Source organism: Sus scrofa, chromosome 6, assembly GCF_000003025.6.
Source record: "Sus scrofa isolate TJ Tabasco breed Duroc chromosome 6, Sscrofa11.1, whole genome shotgun sequence".
NCBI classification, from domain to species: domain Eukaryota; kingdom Metazoa; phylum Chordata; class Mammalia; order Artiodactyla; family Suidae; genus Sus; species Sus scrofa.
In genome coordinates this window covers 890,158-908,203 of record NC_010448.4, presented here as the reverse complement: position 1 = coordinate 908,203, position 18,046 = coordinate 890,158, and the positions used below count along the sequence as shown (strand labels likewise).

At 62.2% G+C, this 18,046-nt stretch overlaps 2 protein-coding genes across 7 annotated transcripts; one reads left to right on the top strand and one right to left on the bottom strand.

Moving 5' to 3' along the window:
* CDT1 (chromatin licensing and DNA replication factor 1) lies at positions 10,498–14,827 on the top strand. Its single transcript, XM_021093641.1, has 10 exons — positions 10,498–10,801; positions 11,255–11,377; positions 11,450–11,604; positions 12,118–12,315; positions 12,405–12,550; positions 12,705–12,805; positions 13,093–13,281; positions 13,496–13,636; positions 13,708–13,909; positions 14,294–14,827. The coding sequence occupies exons 1-10, from the start codon at positions 10,577–10,579 to the stop codon at positions 14,455–14,457; spliced, it is 1,644 nt and encodes a 547-aa protein (XP_020949300.1). The 5' UTR covers positions 10,498–10,576; the 3' UTR covers positions 14,458–14,827.
* APRT (adenine phosphoribosyltransferase) lies at positions 14,926–17,932 on the bottom strand. Of its 6 annotated transcripts, none has more exons than XM_021093642.1 (5): positions 17,165–17,932; positions 16,956–17,062; positions 15,669–15,994; positions 15,483–15,561; positions 14,926–15,338 (listed from the first exon to the last, which is right to left on the bottom strand). In XM_021093642.1, exons 1-5 carry the CDS (start codon positions 17,242–17,244, stop codon positions 15,196–15,198), a joined length of 735 nt encoding a protein of 244 aa, XP_020949301.1. In that variant the 5' UTR covers positions 17,245–17,932; the 3' UTR covers positions 14,926–15,195. The 6 variants fall into 6 exon arrangements, 4 of the variants coding, with proteins under 4 accessions (XP_020949301.1, XP_020949302.1, XP_020949303.1 ...); XM_021093643.1 differs by having other exon boundaries at positions 15,669–15,934; positions 17,165–17,365; XM_021093644.1 differs by having other exon boundaries at positions 15,788–15,954; positions 17,165–17,342.

Genomic DNA, 18,046 nt, shown 5'->3' with positions numbered 1-18,046 from the left:
AGCTGACCTGTGACCCGTGGGCGCTGGTGGACACACTTCTTTCTCCCGAGCAGTCCCGAGATGTGATCTACTCAGATTTAAGAGACAGTCGAGTGGAGCTGAGCCATCAGCTGCCCACAGAGATGTGTCTTTCCCTGGCTCCCTCGGGGCTCGGTGGGCAAAATCGCACACCGGCCTTGGAGGAGGTTCAGCCTTGTCCGTGGTATTCTGCGTCCGCTGTGGGCTGCCTATCAGCCCTGACCTGGCCACACTGGCTGCCCCTCCCTTAAGCTCCCAAAGTCCTGGGCTGGGCCTTCCTTGTCTGATCCTCGGGGGGCAGTGGCTTGACTGCTAGCGACCAACGAGGCCTTGTCCCTCCAGCACTGCCCTCCCTGGAGGCAGCACCCGTAGGCCGCCCCAAGGACCACAGGTCAGCCTCCTGGACAGTGTGGTCACCCGCCTACAGCCACACACACAGCTCCATGGATGAATCAGTATCTGATCTTTTTTTTTTTTTTTTTCCCCAAGCCCAAGGCATGTGGAAGTTCCCTGGCCAGGGATCAAACCTGCACAATAGCAGTGACCAGAGCCACTGCAGTGACAATACCAGATACTTAACCTGTTGCACCATAAGGCAGTCCATCCGCCCCCTAATCCCAAGCCGTAGTAACGGCGTCAGCCTTTCCCGGGCTCCAATCCACCCAGGCTTCCAGCCCAGGCAGGGCCGCATACAGAAGGCTCCCACGCCCTCCACCAAAATGACCTCTGAGGCCATGAACACCCTCTCAGGTCAGCGCATCACCCTGGCTGCCTGGGCGTGAGTCCCCAGCCAGGGACAGACCCCACTGCAGCTTCCCACAGGCTGCTCCCGCCTGGGGCCATTCTCAGAGAAAAAGCCCCCACTCGGTCTCCCTGGGGTGAGCAAGGTCCTCCCAGGGGCCTGGGTACACCCTGTTTAAGGCATCTCGCCCCACTGGCTTCTCCCCACGGGCCCCCTGGGCTCCTGGCTTGGCGCCTTGCACAGTATTCGGAGCTTAGTGAGCACCGCGGAATGGACAGCCGGCTCACTCTGGAGCCGGGGCCGTTGGCACCCTTCCAGGCCACCAGGTCTGAGCTCTGGGACGCAGGGCACTCGGGCTCACCCTGGACGGGGCGGCTTGCAGCAGGGCCTTCAGGGTTAAAGGATGGCTATTGCCAGGCCCTAGGTGTAGTCCCCAGGTCACGGCTTCCATCAGGAGGCGAACCGGTGGGTGGCCGCCTTCGCCAACAGGTGAGGGGGGCAGACGCGGAGGGTTCTGGCTTCCTCTGGACAAACGCCTGAGTCTCAGGCACGGCCGCACTGTCTCAGGTGATCCACGCAGGTCCAGGCGCTGTCTTGGGACGAACACCCTGCCGCGAGGGGCCACCCCGGTGGGCAAACGGTGCGCCTGGAGGACAGGAGGTGTCAGGACAGGGGGAGCGGTCCCCGAAGGCAAGCGGAGGCCTGGCGGGACGCTGGGGCTGCAGTGCCCAGGTGACCCAAGCGGCACTCAGCGGCCGGCGCTCCGCAGGGCAGCCCCCGGCGGGGTCACGTGGTCCCGGCCGCCACCGCCCCGCCGGCCGAGCCCCCAGGCCCGCCCCCGCGGGCCCCGCCCCGCCTCTGTGATTGGCAGCCCCAGGCTGCGCCGCTGGTAGGCTCGGGCGAGTGCGCGTCTACGCGGGCGGAGCTGGGGCGGGGCCGCGGGCTTCTTCCTGCGCGGCGGGACCCTCGCTCCGCTGCCTCGTGCTCCACCCCCGGGTCCCCGGAGACCCGCCCTGGTCCTGCGCAGTGGAAGTGCCTCTGGAAGCTGCGGTGCACTTGCGTGGGCTAATTGAATTAATCTGAGCACTCTTCACAGTTATTGGAAGACTTTTAAGTTTACTTAGAACAACTTGGGCGTGTGAGTCCACTTTTCCAACTTGACTTCTAGGTTGGGTTGGGTTTTTTTTTTTGCCTTTTCTAGGGCCACACCCGTGGCGTATGGAGGTTCCCAGGCTGGGGGTCGAATCGGAGCCGTAGCCGCCGGCCTGCACCACAGCCAGAGCAACGCGGGATCCGAGCCGGGTCTGCGACCTATACCCCAGCTCACGGCAACGCCGGATCCTTAACCGACTGAGCGAGGCCAGGGATCGAACCCGCAACCTCATAGTTCCTCGTGGGATTCGTTAACCACTGAGCCACCACGGGAACTCTGGAATTTCATCACTTCTAAATAAGGGTTCGAGGAGTTCCCGTGGTGGCACAGTGGAGACGAATCCCATGAGGAACCTGTGAGGTTAAGCGTTGGATCCCTGGCCTCCCTCAATGGGTTAAGATCCGGCATTGCCGTGAGCTGTGGTGTAGGTCGCAGGCGCGGCTCGGATCTGGCGTTGCTGTGGCTCTGGCGTAGGCCGGCAGCTACAGCTCCGATTGGACCCCTAGCCTGGGAACCTCCATATGGGGCAGGTGTGGCCCTAAAAAGAAAAAAATAAAATCAAAAATAAAGATCCAGTATTCCCATGAAAATTGAGCATGCTCCAAATGGAGACGTGCTGTCCGTGTCGATTACGCATCACACGGGGCGTGAGTAGTCCTAGTGATTCGCACTTTGTGACGATTAGGGTGGTGATAACTGAAATATCTCACTTATACTGATTAATTAATGATATAATGGCATATTGGAAATAGTGGGTAAAATTAAAATATACTTGAGAAATTACTGTCCACTGTCTTTTTTAAAAAAAATTTTGCCTGCACTCGTGGTATATGGAAGTTCCCCAGCCAGGGACTGAATCAGCCACAGCTGCGACCTACCCTGCAGCGGCAGCAACACCGGGTTCTTTAACTGGCTGCACCAGGCCAGGGATTGAACCTGCCTGTCTGCAGTAACCTGAGCCGCTGTAGGTAGTTTCTTAACCTACTGCACCACGTTGGGAACTCCTGTCACCTGCTTCTTTTTACTTTTTTAATGTAGCTACAAGAAAAATTTAAATTGCGCTTGCAGCTCCTGCTGCATTTTTCCTGGACAGCCCTGCTCTGACACTCACAGTGGGGCGGGACCCAGTGAACCGTCTCCCAGGCCTGACCTCCTTTGAGACACCGCTGCTCAGGGGGTTTGTCCTTAGCACATGGGAGTACGAAGCTCACCCTTCCGGGGACTCTCGAGAGGCCCGCTGGGAGTAGGTTCCCGATACGCATGAGGAAACCCAGGCTCAGTGGGACACGAACCCCGGGGCAGTGGCCTCCCCTTTCGGCCCATCCTGTAATGAAGTCCAAGGTTGTCTGGTGACTGTGAGCCAAGTAGACATTGATCCTGGCTGAGACCCAAACGCCTTCACTGAAGGTGAAAGCTGCCTCCATGCTTGGCCGGGGGCCTGGAATTCCAAGCCAAGCCCATTGAAAGCTCCCTTGTGGCTGCAGGTGAGGGGCTCTCCGTGGGGCCCAGGGGAGTCCCCGGAGGCCCGAATCCGGCAGGTCTCTGACTCCTCTCTTCGAGGCAGGAGCAGCAGTTTGAGGGCAGAGGTGGGGGTGCAGACACAGCTCGCTCCCGTCTCTGCGTCTTCACCCCAAAACAGGACACCGCTTGTAGGCCTGCTTTGAGGATGAGGCAGATGCGGTCTCCCGATCGCAGGGAACAGAGCCTGCACAGCACACCTCACAGAGGCTATAGCTGTTTTCGTCTTGTGAACTTGCTTTAAAAACGGTGAGGTGCTAGCTACACACCCCTGGGTGCTGGTCGTTCTGTGCAAATGGCACGAAGGTGGAGCAGCTGGGGACCAGCCCTTCATGCCGGGAATGTACTGAGGTGGCAGGCAGGCAGGCAGGCAGGGGCAGGACCACTAAGGGCTGTGTGTGTGTGTGTGTGTTTTCAGGGCCACACCCGTGGCGTATGGAAGTTCCTGGGCTAGGGGTCGAATCAGAGCTGCAGCTGCCAGCCTACACCACAGCCACAGCAATGCTGATTCCAAGCTGTGTCTGTGCCATGCCGTAGCTCGTGGCAACACCGGATCCTTAACCCACTGAGCGAGGCCAGGGATCAAACCTACATCCTCATGGATACTCGTCAGTTTCATTCCCACTGAGCCACAATAGGAAGTCCCCCTAAAGCTTTCATTGAGGTGGGTTATATCTATCAATAGTTGCCATCTTAAAAATTTAAACTAAAGCTTTAAAAAAATTTAGGTATTGGAGTTCCCTAGTGGCCCAGTGGGTTAAGGATCTAGCACTGTCGCTGCTGTGGCCTGGGTCACTCCTGTGGCATGGGTTCGATCCCTGGCCTGGGAACTTTGTGTGCTGTGGGTGTGGCCAAAAGAAAAAAAGAAAGAACATTAATTGTATTTTCCAAGACAAAATATTTTAGTGTCAGGAGTGGCCTTCCTTTGCTTTTTGGCAATCTCTTTAGTGTCTGGTTGAACAGGAAGCAGCTGGGTTGTTACAGGCGCTCCACGTACAGTCGGCGGTGATTGGGTGTTGCTTTGGCCAAAGCATATGAAGAAACTCTAGCCTCACGTTGGGATGTAACTGCAAAGGGGAGGGGTGCCGAGGACACTGGCTGGGACCAGGACCCAGTGACAGCACCAGAGTCCCAAGGTCTGTAAGATACAGTTGTGGGCCGATGAGAAACTGAACGTGGGCCGGGGGATTCCTCGGGAAAGCAAAGTGGAGCCCGCGACAGTCCCCTTGGCCAACCCCTGGGTCCAAAGTTTAGGTCGGCCCACAGCTAGTGAGAGCTGACTTACGCAGACCCGGGCAGGCCTTGCTGGCAGGGGTGGAGCCCACGGGCCTCTCACGCAGCTGGTGTGAGGCACCCACCCAAGTCGCTCCTGTCGGGGGTGGGGGCCACCTGGGTGGGCAGACAGGCCCTGACTCAGCAGGGGCCGGGTCTGAACTTCAGCTCAGGCACGTGCAGGCTGTGTAGCCTGAAGCATGCGGCTCAGCCTCTTTGGCTTGTTGTCTCACGGATGAAATGGGCATGTCTGTTGAGGGTGGCTGTGCGGACGCATCAGACCGTGTAAAGCTCCCAGGACTGTGCCTGGCACGTGGGGAGCACACACACCATGGCCGCTAATACTCGACGCTTGAATCCTTCTCTGGGTGGGGATGGATCCGCCTTTGGACAGCTCATCCTACAATGTGACCTTGACCGTGTTCCAGCAAGACGTGGGTCTGGGAGTTCCTGTTGTGGCGCAGCGAAATGAATCCGACTCGTGTCCACAAGGATGAGGGTTCCATCTGGCCTGGCTCCGTGGGTTAAGGATCTGGAGTTGCTGTGAGCTGTGGTGTAGGTTTCAGATGCGGCTTGGATCCCGCGTTGCTATGGCTCTGGCGTAGGCCAGTGGCTACAGCTCCGATTCGACCCCTAGCCTGGGAACCTCCAGATGCCACGGGAGCGGCCCTAGAAAAGGCAAAAAAGAAAAGAAAATCTGAGCTGGAACAGTGACCTGTGCCACAGCTGCTGCAACAGCCGTAGCAAAAACACTGGATCCTTAACCCACTGTGGTGGGCCGGGGATCGAACTGGTGCCTCTACAGAGACAAAGCTGGATCATTAACCCACTGCACCACCAGGAACTCCCCAGGTTTCTATTCTTTATCTGAAATTCTAGCCCTCTCCCTCTTTTTTTTCTTTTTTGGCCACGCCCAAGGCATGCAGAAGCTCCCAGGTCAGGGATCAAAGCTGCGCCACAGCAGTGACCTGGCTGCTGCAGTGACAGTGCAGTAACCTCCCGAGCCACCAGGAACTGCCTCTCTCTGAAAACCTCACCTCGATCTTACCCCACCCGAACACGAGTTCCCCGAGAGCAGGGGCCTCATCTGTCTGTTTGCAGCCTGGTGCGTGGTGGGCCTTCCGTAAACCCTGAGAGATCAAACACATCTGCAGGGGGGCACATTCACAGCCGGGCTCCAGCCCCTCTGCCTCTCGCTCTTTCTGTCGCGCGGGTTATCTCGGCCAGGCTGGAGCTGCCCAGCGGGTTCCACACCAACAGCCGACACGCAGTGTCCGGCGGACTTTGTCAGAGAAGGACTCCTACCTCCTTCTCTGCACGTTATTCACGCAGCTTCCCAGGGATGAACCTTTGCGACCCTGTTCAGTCAAGGCTCCTTGGCTTGGAAGAAAGAGCAACCCACCCAGGGGTACTTTAAGAGCCAAATGTGGGAGTTCCTGCTGTGGCCCAGTGGGTTAAGAACCCAGCTATCATCCATGAGGACGCAGGTTTGATCCCTAGCGTCGCTCAGTGGGTTAAGGACCCGGCGTTGCCACAAGCTGTGCTGTGGGGGCAGATGTGGCTTGGATCCGGCGTTGCTGCGGCTGTGGCTGTGGTGTAGGCTGGCAGCTGTAGCTCTGATTAGACCCCTAGCCCAGGAAGTTTCATAGGCTGTGGGTGCGGCCCTGAAAAGAAAGGGGGGGAAAAAGAGGCACATGTGTGGGAAGGAGGCAGGGCTACCTCTTAAAAGTGCATGTCTTCCTAAAGGGCGGCTGGGCCTCAAGAGACCCAACCAGAAAGCATTAGAACTATCCGAGTTAGGGAGCTCTCCTGTGGTGCAGTGGGTTAAAGATCTGGCACGGTCACTACAGCGGCTTGGGTTGCTACGGTGGCACGGGGTCGGTCCCTGGCCCAGGAACTCCCACATGCTGCCAAAAAAAAAACCCCAAAAAACCAACCAAGAAACAAACAAACGAATCTGAGTTAGTTGCTGTATCCGGCTGGCTGTTTCTGGGGCCATAGGGTGGTGGAAGGGACGGAGTAGAAGGACAAAGTAAGTGATTACAGAGTTAACGCCACGAGGAGGCTGGAGACTGCAAGTAAAAAACTATGGGAGGTCTCGTAAGTGAATGATCCTTAAAGAGAGCGGGCTCGCTTAGCGGCAAAACCACCCAACAGACACTGGAGACAGGTGCCCACACGCCCAGGGTGGGTGAGAGCCACACCCACCCAGCGAGGTCAGTGCTTCTCAGCAGCGCCTCTCTTCACCCGCTAAAGACAGACGTACAGGGAAAGGCGACGGGGAGCTGCAACCTGAGCTCATGTCCACATTCAGCATTTGTTACCACTGTTTCGTCCGTTTCCACGGCGTCCGGTGGTCCCAGTGTGACCAGCAAGGGACAAGACGACGCTCAGCTGACATGGAGCAGGGGCTGCTGATGGAAGCTGGCCGTCTACTCAGGAAGGAGGAGTCAGGGGGTCTCCTCCCTCTCCCCGTTTTCCTTTGGTCTCAAAACTCTAGCCCACCAAGTTCTCGGTCCAGCGCCCCTGGAACTGCCCAACGCCATCACGGCAGGCGGGTGGGCGTTTTCTGTCTGAGAAGGGACCGGGCCCAGAGCTGCTCTCCAGGAGTGGCATTAAAGTCAGGTAACAGGGGCAGAGCTGCCCCGGGGCATGGACACTGCCCTAGCGCTGGAGGGCATCCTGAGGCCCCTGCTGTCGGAGGGGCCCCTGCATGATGGGGACCCCAGGCTCCCTGTCCTTCCCGCCCACAGACATGCCTTCCTCCTGTTCTGGACTCAGCTGACCCCTGAGCCACTCCTGGCTTCCTAGGACCAGCTCTGCCCCCCAGCTTCGTACCCCAGACCCGGCCCCTAAGGAGACACGTCTGTGCAGTTCCTTCCCTCCCAGGAGTCCCCTTGAGGGGACATGCCAGGCAGTGTGTGCCTGTCACGCGGCGCATGGTGGCCAGGTGGGAAGGGAGTCCCCTCGAGAAGTGGTCTCCCTGGATTTCTCACGGCCCTGGACCTGCCTCAGGCGCCCTCACACTCCTCCAGGAGGGCCTGAGCCCCGAGCTCGGAGCCACACTCTGGGTGCAGGCGGGTGGGTGGGCAGTGGCCAGACACACACAATGCTGAAGGAGCCAGCTCTGCGTCCCCTGGCCCAGGGAGGCCTCCAGGCCGCATCCCGCCTATCAGCTTACCTGCAGAGGGCAGGGGCTGGGCCACACGGCAGGCAGGGGCCCGCAGGGAACAGCCACTGAGGTTAGGTCCTGCCACTCTGCAGACCAGGAGTTTGCTCCTAAATGTGACAAGACAGCAGGGAACCGTCTTGCTGCTGGAAGAGAAGACAGCGCCCTCCCTCCCGGTGAGCGGCTGTGACCAAGACGGAAGAGGTCCCCGGACTGCCGCCAGTCTTAGGCAGAGGCTGTGCCTGTAACTTACGCTCCCATTGCAGGTCCGGAAGCCTCAAAATTTCCCTCTTGAATGTAAAGCAGGCGTGAAATTGGAAAAAAGCTCTCCTTTGACTCTGGTGAATCCTGTCTCCAACCTGGATTCTGATTAAGAAACACATTTTGGTGGCTGTGGCTCTGGCGTAGGCTGGTGGCTACAGCTCCGATTCAACCCCTAGCCTGAGAACCTCCATATGCCACGGGAGCGGCCCAAGAAATAGCAACAACAACAACAACAACAAAAGACAAAAAAAAAAAAAAAAAAAAAAAAAAAAAAAGAAACACATTTTGTGCAAATCGGAGCCACAGTGAGGCCACTGGTCAGAATGGCCACCATCCAAAAGACTGCAGGAGTCCCCTGCTGGCCGAGCAGCCAGGGATCTGGCGTTGCCACTGCTCTGCCTTGGGACACCGCTGTGGTGCAAGTTTGATCCCTGGCCTCTACCTGGGGAAAACATGAAAATACTACTTCAAACAGATGATGCACCCCAGTGCTCACAGCAGCATTACTGGAAACGGCCAAGATATGGAAGCAACCAGAGTAACCATCAGTGAGGGAATTAAGAGGAATATTACTCAGACATGCAAAGAACGAAATAACGCCATCTGCAGCAACACGGATGGACCCAGAAATCACCACACTGCATGAAGTGAGGCAAAGACAAAGACATGACACCACTTACATGTAGGATCTAAAATACGACACAGGAGTTCCCGTCGTGGCGCAGCAGAAACGACTCCGACTAAGAACCGTGAGGTTGCTGGTTTGAACCCTGGCCTCGCTCAGTGGGTTAAGGATCCGGTGTTACCGTGAGCCGCGGTGTAGGTTGCAGACGCGGCTCGGATCCCCCGTTGCTGTGGCTCTGGTGTGGGCTGGCAGCTACAGCTCCCATTCGACCCCTAGCCTGGGAACCTCCATATGCAGCTGGTGCAGCCCTAGAAATGGCAAAAAGACCCAAAAAATTTAAAAAAATATATGAAAATATGACACAAATGAATTTACCTACGAAGAAGAAACAGACTCACAGAGAAGAGACCTGTGGTTGCCAACGGGGATGGGGGAGGGAGTGGGATGGACGGGGAGCTTGGGATGAGCAGATGCAAACTATCATCTACAGTCTGGATAACTAACAAGGCCCAGCTGCACAGCACAGAGACCTGTATTCCACACCCACTGATAAACCCCACTGGAGAATAGAAAAAGAATATATGAAATAAAGCATGAAAAGGAAAGGAAAGGAAATACACTCTACTTGGTGGCTCAGACTACAAACGCCAAAATAAAACCGTTAACAAAATAAAGCCTTAACAACGCCGGCCTCGTCCCATTGACAACTTGCTACCAGCTGTTTGGATAACAGCTCCACACCTGCCTGTCACATCGACCCCACCTTCCTCACTACTGTACTCTTGTGTTCGTTTGTTTTTAGTCGCACTGGCAGGCTATGGAAAGTTCCCGGGCCAGGGATCGGATCCTGCGGTATGGGAGCCCGTCTGCGACCTACACCGCAGCAAGGCTGGATCCTGAACCCACTGAGGAGACCAGGGATGGAATCCGCGTCCTCAGGGATCTTAGACGGATTCTTAACCTGCTGCCCCACAGCAGCAAGTCCCAAAGCAGGATTCCTAACGCGCTGAGCCTCTAGGGAGCTCTCTTTTTCTTCTCTAAAGGCACAATTCATGCTATTTACAGAAATCCTGGAAAAGACGGCCCGGTAAAGCCCCCGTCTCAGCGCTCGTGCCTCCCAAAGACAACCCTCCTCGTGATTACTTTCCTCTCGGACCGTGGTCACACTTCAGGACCGAGCCGAGTGCATTTTCCCGTGATGGGAATTCCTCAACTTGAGCCTGCCGGATAAGCCAAATTTCAGGCCCTAAGAAGTACTTCCTTTCTTTCCAACTCAGCCATTTGAGAGCACGTTTCTTTTTCAAAACAGTCTGAGTCACAATCACAGCGTCCTCCCTTAAGGTGTGCAATTAATTCAGTGGTTGCGCATCCCCCTCCTCCGCGTTCCGGGCTGCACGCTGGCCTCAGGGCCGAGCCCCCCGCCCCTGCGGCCACCTGCGCAGCGCCTCCCGGGTCCGCGCGGCTGGGCGCCAGCTTCGTTGCCTCGTTTGAGCTTGGGCGTCAGCGGGAAGCAGCGTAGCATTTTTCTCTTTGTCAGTTCAGAACGTGCTTGGCGTCCACCAGGAGCCGCGCCGCCCGGCGCCCCCTGGGCCGGGACCGGAGGGACGGCACCCTGTGCGCCCACGGCCCGCAGACCCCCGCCGAGAGGGCCAGCGCGCACGCGCCCGGGCGCGTCCCTTTCCCGCCAACCCCCGGGCCGGGGCGCCGATGGTCCCGCCCACGGCGGGGCGGGGCCAAGCCGCGGCGCGAAAACCCGCGCGAAGCCGGGCTCCACTTCCGCCGGTGGTCCCGCTGCTCCGCTCTCCCGCTCTGGTCATGGCGCAGCGCCGCGTCACCGACTTCTTCGCGCGCCGCCGTCCCGGGCTCCGCGGCGCGCCGCCGCGGGCCAAGCCGTCCTTGCGCACTCCGAGCCCCGCCAAGCCCGCGCCCAGCGCTCCGCGCCCCGGCAGCAGCCGCAAGCGCGCCCGCCCGGCCGCCGAGCCCACGCGCGACGAGCCCGCGCCGCCTGCGCGCCGGAGGCTGCGGCTGCCGGCCGACACGGTGAGGACGCGGAGAGAGGGGGGACCCTGAGGCCAGGGAGGGGCACGGACGGGAGGAACCGGTGGAGGGGCGACCCCCCCCCCGTGGGGAGGGGCGGGGCCCCTGGAGAGACCGACGCTGGAGGAGGGCGCTGGCCATGGCCCTGGGTGCGGAGGGTGGGCCGAAGCCCCCGGCGGGAGGAGGGGCTAGGGTCGGGTCACGTGCCCAGGTGGGCGGGGCCCGGTAGCCTCGGGAGGCCTCCCTCCCAGAGGACTAACAGTGACAGGTGTGACACTGCGGGGCCGGAGCCCTTCCCGCCGGCACAACACCAGGCTCGTGGGCAAGGCGAGGTGCGGGGCCTGGCTGTGAGTGAGGCCGCATCCCAGTTAGCGCAGGGGATGGGAGAGCCGTCTTCTGTGGAGATGGGGCACCGGGATTTTGTGACTCCATCGTCTTTGGCGTCCTTCCCACCAGGGCTCTGGCCCCAGTTCCCCCGCTGCCCCTGGCTCGCCCGAGCACTCTTCTCCCAGCAAGAGGACAAAGAAGGCTACCCTCTCAGAAGGTCAGCTGCCCTGCAGGGCAGCCCAGCAGGACAAGGTGAGGAGGCTGCCCGGAGGGCAGGGCAGGTGGACTGGTGACACGCTGGCTGATGGCACCCTGTGTCCACAGGTCCCCTTGAAGGTCACTCTCTCTGAGCTCAAGTCCCGTCTGCAGCGGGCACAGGAGCTGGGGGCACAGGTCCAGGAGCTGAGGGAAAGTGCCCAGAGGAAGGATGCTGAGGACCCCAGAGTCCCGGAGGAGGAGGGGCGCCCAGCAGAGCCGGGGTGAGTCCTGCGTGGGAGGTCAGGACCTCCAGGAAAGGGCAGCCTGGTGAGAGGCCTGGTGGGGCTGGGCCCAGCTGGGGGCTAGAGCCACTCCTTCCCGGAGGCTGGCACAGTCTACGGGTCTCGGCCTCTGCCTGTGAGAGGGCTTGGGCCCCGTGATTTCAGGCCATTTCGACAGCCAGCAGTCACTGGACACTTACTCTGTGGCCCTGTGTCTGCCCTCCCGGGGCTGTGTGGTCATCACACGCCTCCTAGAGAAAGCTAGGGCTGGGCGTGGCTGGGACCTCCGGGGGCAGAGCTGAGTCTGAAGCCACGCTTGGGTCGCTGTCCTTGTAGTCCTCGCGATGGGGAGATGGTGGGCGTGCAAGGGCTTTGTGAGTTGGTGTGCAGCACGTCCAGGGGGTCGACCCCCCCCCCAGTCTCCAGGGTCTCCCCAGCTGTTTTGCATGCCATTGGGGGGGCCGGAGGGGTGAGTCCGGAGCTCCTCTCAAGGCTTTGCTCCTGCCCTGGCAGTGGGGAGAAGATGCCCGCCTACCAGCGCTTCCACGCCCTGGCCCAGCCGGGGCCCCCGGGCCTCGTGCTACCCTACAAGTACCAAGTGCTGGCCGAGATGTTCCGCAGCCTGGACACCATCGTGGGCCTGCTCCACAACCGCTCCGAGACCGTGACCTTCGCCAAGGTCAAGCAGGGCGTCCAGGACATGATGCGCAAGTGAGCAGGCGGCCGGGGCCTCAGCCTGCCCTGGGAGCCCCTGTGCCCTCTGACCCTGGCTCTCTGACCCCCACGCCCTCCTGCTGTAGGCGCTTTGAAGAGCACAACCTGGGTCAGATCAAGACCGTGTACCCTGCCTCCTACCGCTTCCGCCAGGAGCGCTTCATCCCCACCTTCAAGGACGGTGTCAGGAGGTCCGATTACCAGCTCACCCTCGAGCCGCTGCTGGACCAGCGTGAGTGCGCCCGGCCTCGGGTTCCAGCCAGTGGTGCCGTGCGGGTTGGAGCGTAGGTGGAAGGTGTCGGCACAGGGCTTGGTGAGACCGTGGTCGTGGGCTGGGTGACAGGGTAGGCCTGGCTCCGGGGCTCAGGCCTGGACTCTCCCCGCAGCGGCTGGCAGTGCAGCCCCCCAGCTCACGGCGTCGTGCCTGCTGCAGCGGCGTCAGGTCTTCAGCCAGAACCTGGTGGCCCGCGTCCGGGAGCACCACAGGGTGAGCCGGCACGTTGTTCCTGCTGCCAGGGCCTCAGCTGCCCCGGAGTTCTCATCTCTTTCCACCCGTCTCCTACAAGCGGGTGGGCGCCCTGGCTCTGCGTGGATGAGCGGGAGCTCGTGGCTGTGGGCTGGTGCCCGGGAGGCTTGGGAAGAGTCCTGTGGGTGGTGCCAGGTGCCCTGTGCTGTAGAGTACCGGGGCTCGGAGAGGTGGCGTGACTCTCCCCAGCTCGTCCAGCTGGGGTAGGAGCCTGGGTGCCCGGGGTCACCTGGAGCCCCCCTCCCCAGGCCTTCCTGGCTTCCCTGAACCCCCCCATGGAGGTGCCTGAGGACCAGCTCATGCGCTGGCACCCCCGCTTCAATGTGGACGAAGTGCCTGACATCGAGCCGGCCGAGCTGCCCCAGCCACCTACCGTGGAGAAGGTGGCCACTGCCCAGGAGGTGCTGGCCCGCGCCCGCAGCCTGATGTCACCCAGGGTAAGGCCGCAGGGGACGGCCTGACCCCCATGTCGGTGCCTGCCAGGCTCCACTCTCAGCCATGGGCCTCAGGGTGGCAGGACCTGCCCTTGCTGTCCTGGGGGGAACCCGGGCTGGACGGAGGACTCTTGGGGGTCCATAGACGGGTGGGGAGCCTCCCTGCAGCTGGACCGGGGGCAGCTTCTCCTGACTCCTCCCCCCTGACCTGCTGCAGATGGAGAAGGCCCTGAGTGACCTGGCCCTACGCACAGCTGAGCCTAGCAGCCCCGGGTGCCCGAGCCTGGCACTGCCAGCCACCCCGCCAGCCACCCCACCTGCCGCCCTGAAGGGGGTGTCCCAGGCCCTGCTGGAGCGGGTGAGTGCTTGGTGTCCCTGCAGCGTGGGCCGTGAGACAGACATCCTCTGACAGCTCCGTGCCCACCACAGATCCGGGCCAAGGAGGCGCAGAAGCAGCTGGCACAGATGACGCGGCAGCCAGAACAGGAGCAGCGGCTGCAGCGGCTGCAGCGGCTGCCTGAGCTGGCCCGCGTGCTGCGCGGCGTCTTCGTGGCAGAGCGCAAGCCGGCACTCACCATGGAGGTGGCCTGTGCCAGGATGGTGGGCAGCTACCGTGCAGCCATGAGCCTTGGTGGGTGCAGCCCTCCCTGTCTCCGAGTCCCTAAGTCCCCTCAGGGGGGGCACCCTGGATTTGCTCCATTCCCCACCCGTGTTGAGCGCCTGCTGTGTGCACCTCCTGAGGCTCTGCCCACCCCCTCGGCTCCTGCAGCCTTGAGGGGCTGCCCCCAACCTCCAGCCCGTCCTTGTTGGCCCTGCGGTGTCTGCATCAGCCCTGAGGCCCCCAGGACTGCCTGTCCCCTCCGAGCTGCAGGCAGCCTCTCACCGTAGTCTCCAGGGCGGGGTCAGCTCCTTGGTGAGGCTGTGTGGTCACTGCTTGAGTCCGTCCCCATCTTGCCAGGGGGGCGGGGCCAAGAGGGCCCCGGTGCCCAGCCTCACGCGGCCCCTCTCTGTGCAGGGGAGATGGAGAAGCACGTGCAGCTCCTCTCGGAGCTGCTGCCCGACTGGCTCAGCCTCCACCGCATCCGCGCCGACACCTACGTCAAGCTGGACAAGGCTGCCGACCTGGCAAGTGTCACGGCGCGGCTGGCCAGCCTGGCCCATGCCGAGGCGGCGCTGTGAGCCTGGCAGAGGCGTGCCAGCACCGCCGGGCCCTCTGCGAACACAATGCACTTTGCACGCTGTCCTGAGTCCCCACGAGCGTCTGGCTGGCCTGGGTTCTGGCCGCTGCGGCAGACGCCACCACTGCCGCCGTACAGATGCAGGGGGGCAGGGGGCAGAGTGGTTGGAAGGAGCCCTTCCAGATGCTCACGTGGGATCTCAAGGTAGTGTCACACGGGTCCTCGCGAGAGGGAGGCAGACGCGGGACCTGAGATTGGAAGAGGACGCCAGGGCCACCAGTGTGTAGGTGGCCTTGAGAAGCCAGGCGAGGGAACCAGCCCTGTCCCCTCACACTGGGCTCTAGAACTGAGATAAAGTCGTTCAAAGTCAGCATGTTGGTGTGATGAATTACCGCGGCAAGGGGAACCGGGCGGGCAGTACCCTCCCTCCCTCTCTCCCTCCCTCCCTCAGACACTGGGAGGCAGGTGCTGCTCTAGAAAGTTGTTTATTCTTCCCCACTCCACCACCTACTAGCCTGCAGCAGCCTGGGGGTTGGCCAGTTCCAGCCCCGACTCCAGGCCTTGGCACTTCCAGAGCCTGCAGGAAGGCCATGGGCAGAGGCTGGCCTTGGAGAAAGTCCCTCAACTGCCGAAAGAAAATAGTCCAGGCGAGCGGCCAGTGCCCCCCGGGTGGCCTGTGGAGGGCGTCGCTGCAGCCACCAGGCTGGCCCTCTGGCAGGTGGGGTGGGCAGAGGCAGGGTCACTCGAACTGCAGAAGGGAGAAGAAGGGCACGGCCCCCAGCTTCTCCCTGCCCTTCAGCGAGGTCAGCTCCACCAGGCTCACGCACTCTAGCACTTCGGCCCGCAGCTGGCCCAGCAGCTCACAGGCTGCACGCATGGTTCCTGGTTGGGGCGGGGAGGGTGGCATGGAGGTGGCCCCCAGCAGGCCGTGCAGCCCCCTGGGAGACCAGAGTGCCGAGACCCCGGCCTCCACCCCCACTGGATAACAGCGCCGCCAGGCCTGAGTGTTCCGGGGGGGAGCCTCACCGCCAGTGGCGAGCAGGTCGTCCACAACCACCACCCTCTGTCCTGGTTCCAGGGCGTCTCTCTGGATCTCCAGCTCAGCCTGCAAAGGAAAGTGGGCATGTGGCCCGCGGCTTCCCCCAGGCGGCCCTGCTGTGCAGAGCTGGCCGCTGGTGAGGGGCTGCTGCCTGGCCCCAGGTTCCAACCCACCCTGTTTCCTGGCTCTGTCAGCCCGGCCCAGCTCCTGAGCGTCTCAGCTCCCGGGTCCACGCCAACCTTGGCGGCTCCACTTGGGTCCACGGAGGCAGCCCTGCCCGCAGCCTTCTCACCTTCCCGTATTCCAGCGCGTACGAGGCAGACACGGTGGGGCCCGGCAGCTTCCCTCGCTTCCGGATGAGAATGCAGCCCAAGCCCAGCTCCTGGGCCAGGGAGGGACCAAACAGGAAGCCGCGGGAGTCTAGGCCTGTCGGCGAGACCTGGGGTGTTGGGCGGGCAGCTGTGTGGCAGGGCAGCACTGTTGTACCCATGGGTCAGGACTGGACAGTGACAAGCAGCTATCACCACACAGGACGTGTGCCTTTGTTAGCTCCAAAGGTAAGGCCTATGCCACCCCTCGCTTGGGAACGCTGGTGCTACCACGCACAGGGCGCGCTGGGGGCTGGTGAGCGGAGCTCGGGAGCCAGGCGGGGGCCATCCCAGTGCTTGGTAAACAGCTGTGTGGCCTTGGGCGAGTCCCTGACCCCTCTCTAAAGCTCAGCGGCACACCAGAGGTGGCTGCTAGCTGAAAGGCAGGGAGGGTCTGCCCCAGGAGCTCCCGGTCCAGGAGAGGCAGTGACCGGGCACCGGCACCGGGGTGGACCGAGCTGTGAAGGGGAAGCTCAGGGCCTCGGCCTCGCCCAGGAATGCGGGGAAGGCTTCTGGAGGCAAGAGTCCGCCACAGGATTCGCCAGTCGCAGCCTCTCCCTGCCTTCAGGCCAATACGGGGGCCCCTCAGGCCCTCCGGGAGCGACCGGAGGATCAGGGGCGGGGCGCTCAAGGAGGGACACCACCTGCCAGGGTCCTCCCAGGCCTGGGCTTGCCTAAAACCTTCCACCGGGGCGAGGGTCTGCGTGCGCGCAATACGCGATGACAGAAGGGGAACGGGAAAGCGGGCTGGCCCCGGTGGATTCTGGGCACATTCCCAGGGCAGTTCCCTGCGGCCCCACCTTTCCAGGGCTGGGGACCGGGAACCCGGGGGTGCGGGGCTACCACCCCTCTCCGAGCTGCCAGGGGGGGCAGCAGGCCTGTTATGACAACCCACACGCCTTCGCGGCCCCGGCGGGTTCCCCGAAGGACCCCCGACACGCCGCCCCCGTCCTCCCGCCAGCAGAAGCGGTGGGACCACCCTCCCCGCGCCTGCCCTGCCCAAGAAAAAGAGCCCCCGATGCTGCGCCCTCACGGGGCGTGACAGCGGTGAGCAGCCGCGGGGACCCGGCGGACGCCGGCCGCTCCACTTGCCCGCGATGTAGTCAATCCTGCCCCCGTGGGCCTTTTTCAGGTGATTCGCCAACAGACTGATGGAGGCGCGGAAGGAGTCGGGGTCCTTCAGGAGAGGCGAGATATCCCTGGCACGCAAGGACGGGCTTGGTGACTCTCAAGCCCACGCGGAACCCCCCGCGCCCCGACAGCCCGGGCCGCGCAGCCCCACGTGGCCCGGCTGCCCGTACCTGAACAGCACGCCGGGGACGGGGAAGTCGGGGAAGCTGCGGATACGCCGCGCCACTAGCTGCAGCTCAGGATCCGCCATCGCCGCGTTCGCGCGTGTCCTGAGCACGAGCGGCGGGCCCGGCGGCTCCGCGCCTGCGCAGGAGGGGTGGGCGGAGCGCCAGGGGCGCGGCGGGGCGCGAGCTCCGCGATCCCGCGCCTGTGCGGAAGGAGCGGGGCTGGGCGCCACGGGGAGGGGCTGCGCCCGAGGGGCGGAGCCCGCCGGCCCCTGGAGGAAGTACCGTATTTCATCGAATCTCAGGTGCCAGCCTTTTTGAGACTCGAGCTAGTTTCCTCAGAGGCGTCTCCGCCCCAGGGACGTCTGCGCGGGCCCGGCCGGGCTCTCGGGGAAAGCCTCATCAGGTTTTGTCCGAGTCGAGGGCGCTTGCTCGCAGGTCTTTGGTGTGGTTACGGCCGGCACCCCAGGTTTCGGGCGGGCACCGGCTTTCCCTTCCCTCCCGGGTCTCGGCTCAGCGCCTGCAGCGTTCTGCGAGGGGGGCGCGCGCACGGGGCGGATTGGCGGGGAGGCGGGGCGCATTCCGGGCGCGTGTGCACACAGGGCACGGCCCGGGCCTTCCCCCAGGAGCGCGCCGAGTGCCTGGGGAACCGAGGAGGGGTTCAGAGCAGGAGAGCGGTGCGGAAGCCTGAGGGGAGGGCCCGAGGCGGTGAGCAGTTCGAAGGACCAATGGCCTGGGCAGGGGCGAGGGAGAAGTGGAAGCCCTTCCCAGACCTGCTGGACTCTTGGGAGAGCGGGGGAGCGGGGGAGTGGGGGGGATGCTTGGCCCGGCCCACTCCAGCCCCCACCATACCAGAGGCAACAACTGCCCCCAAAGCGCATCTCACTA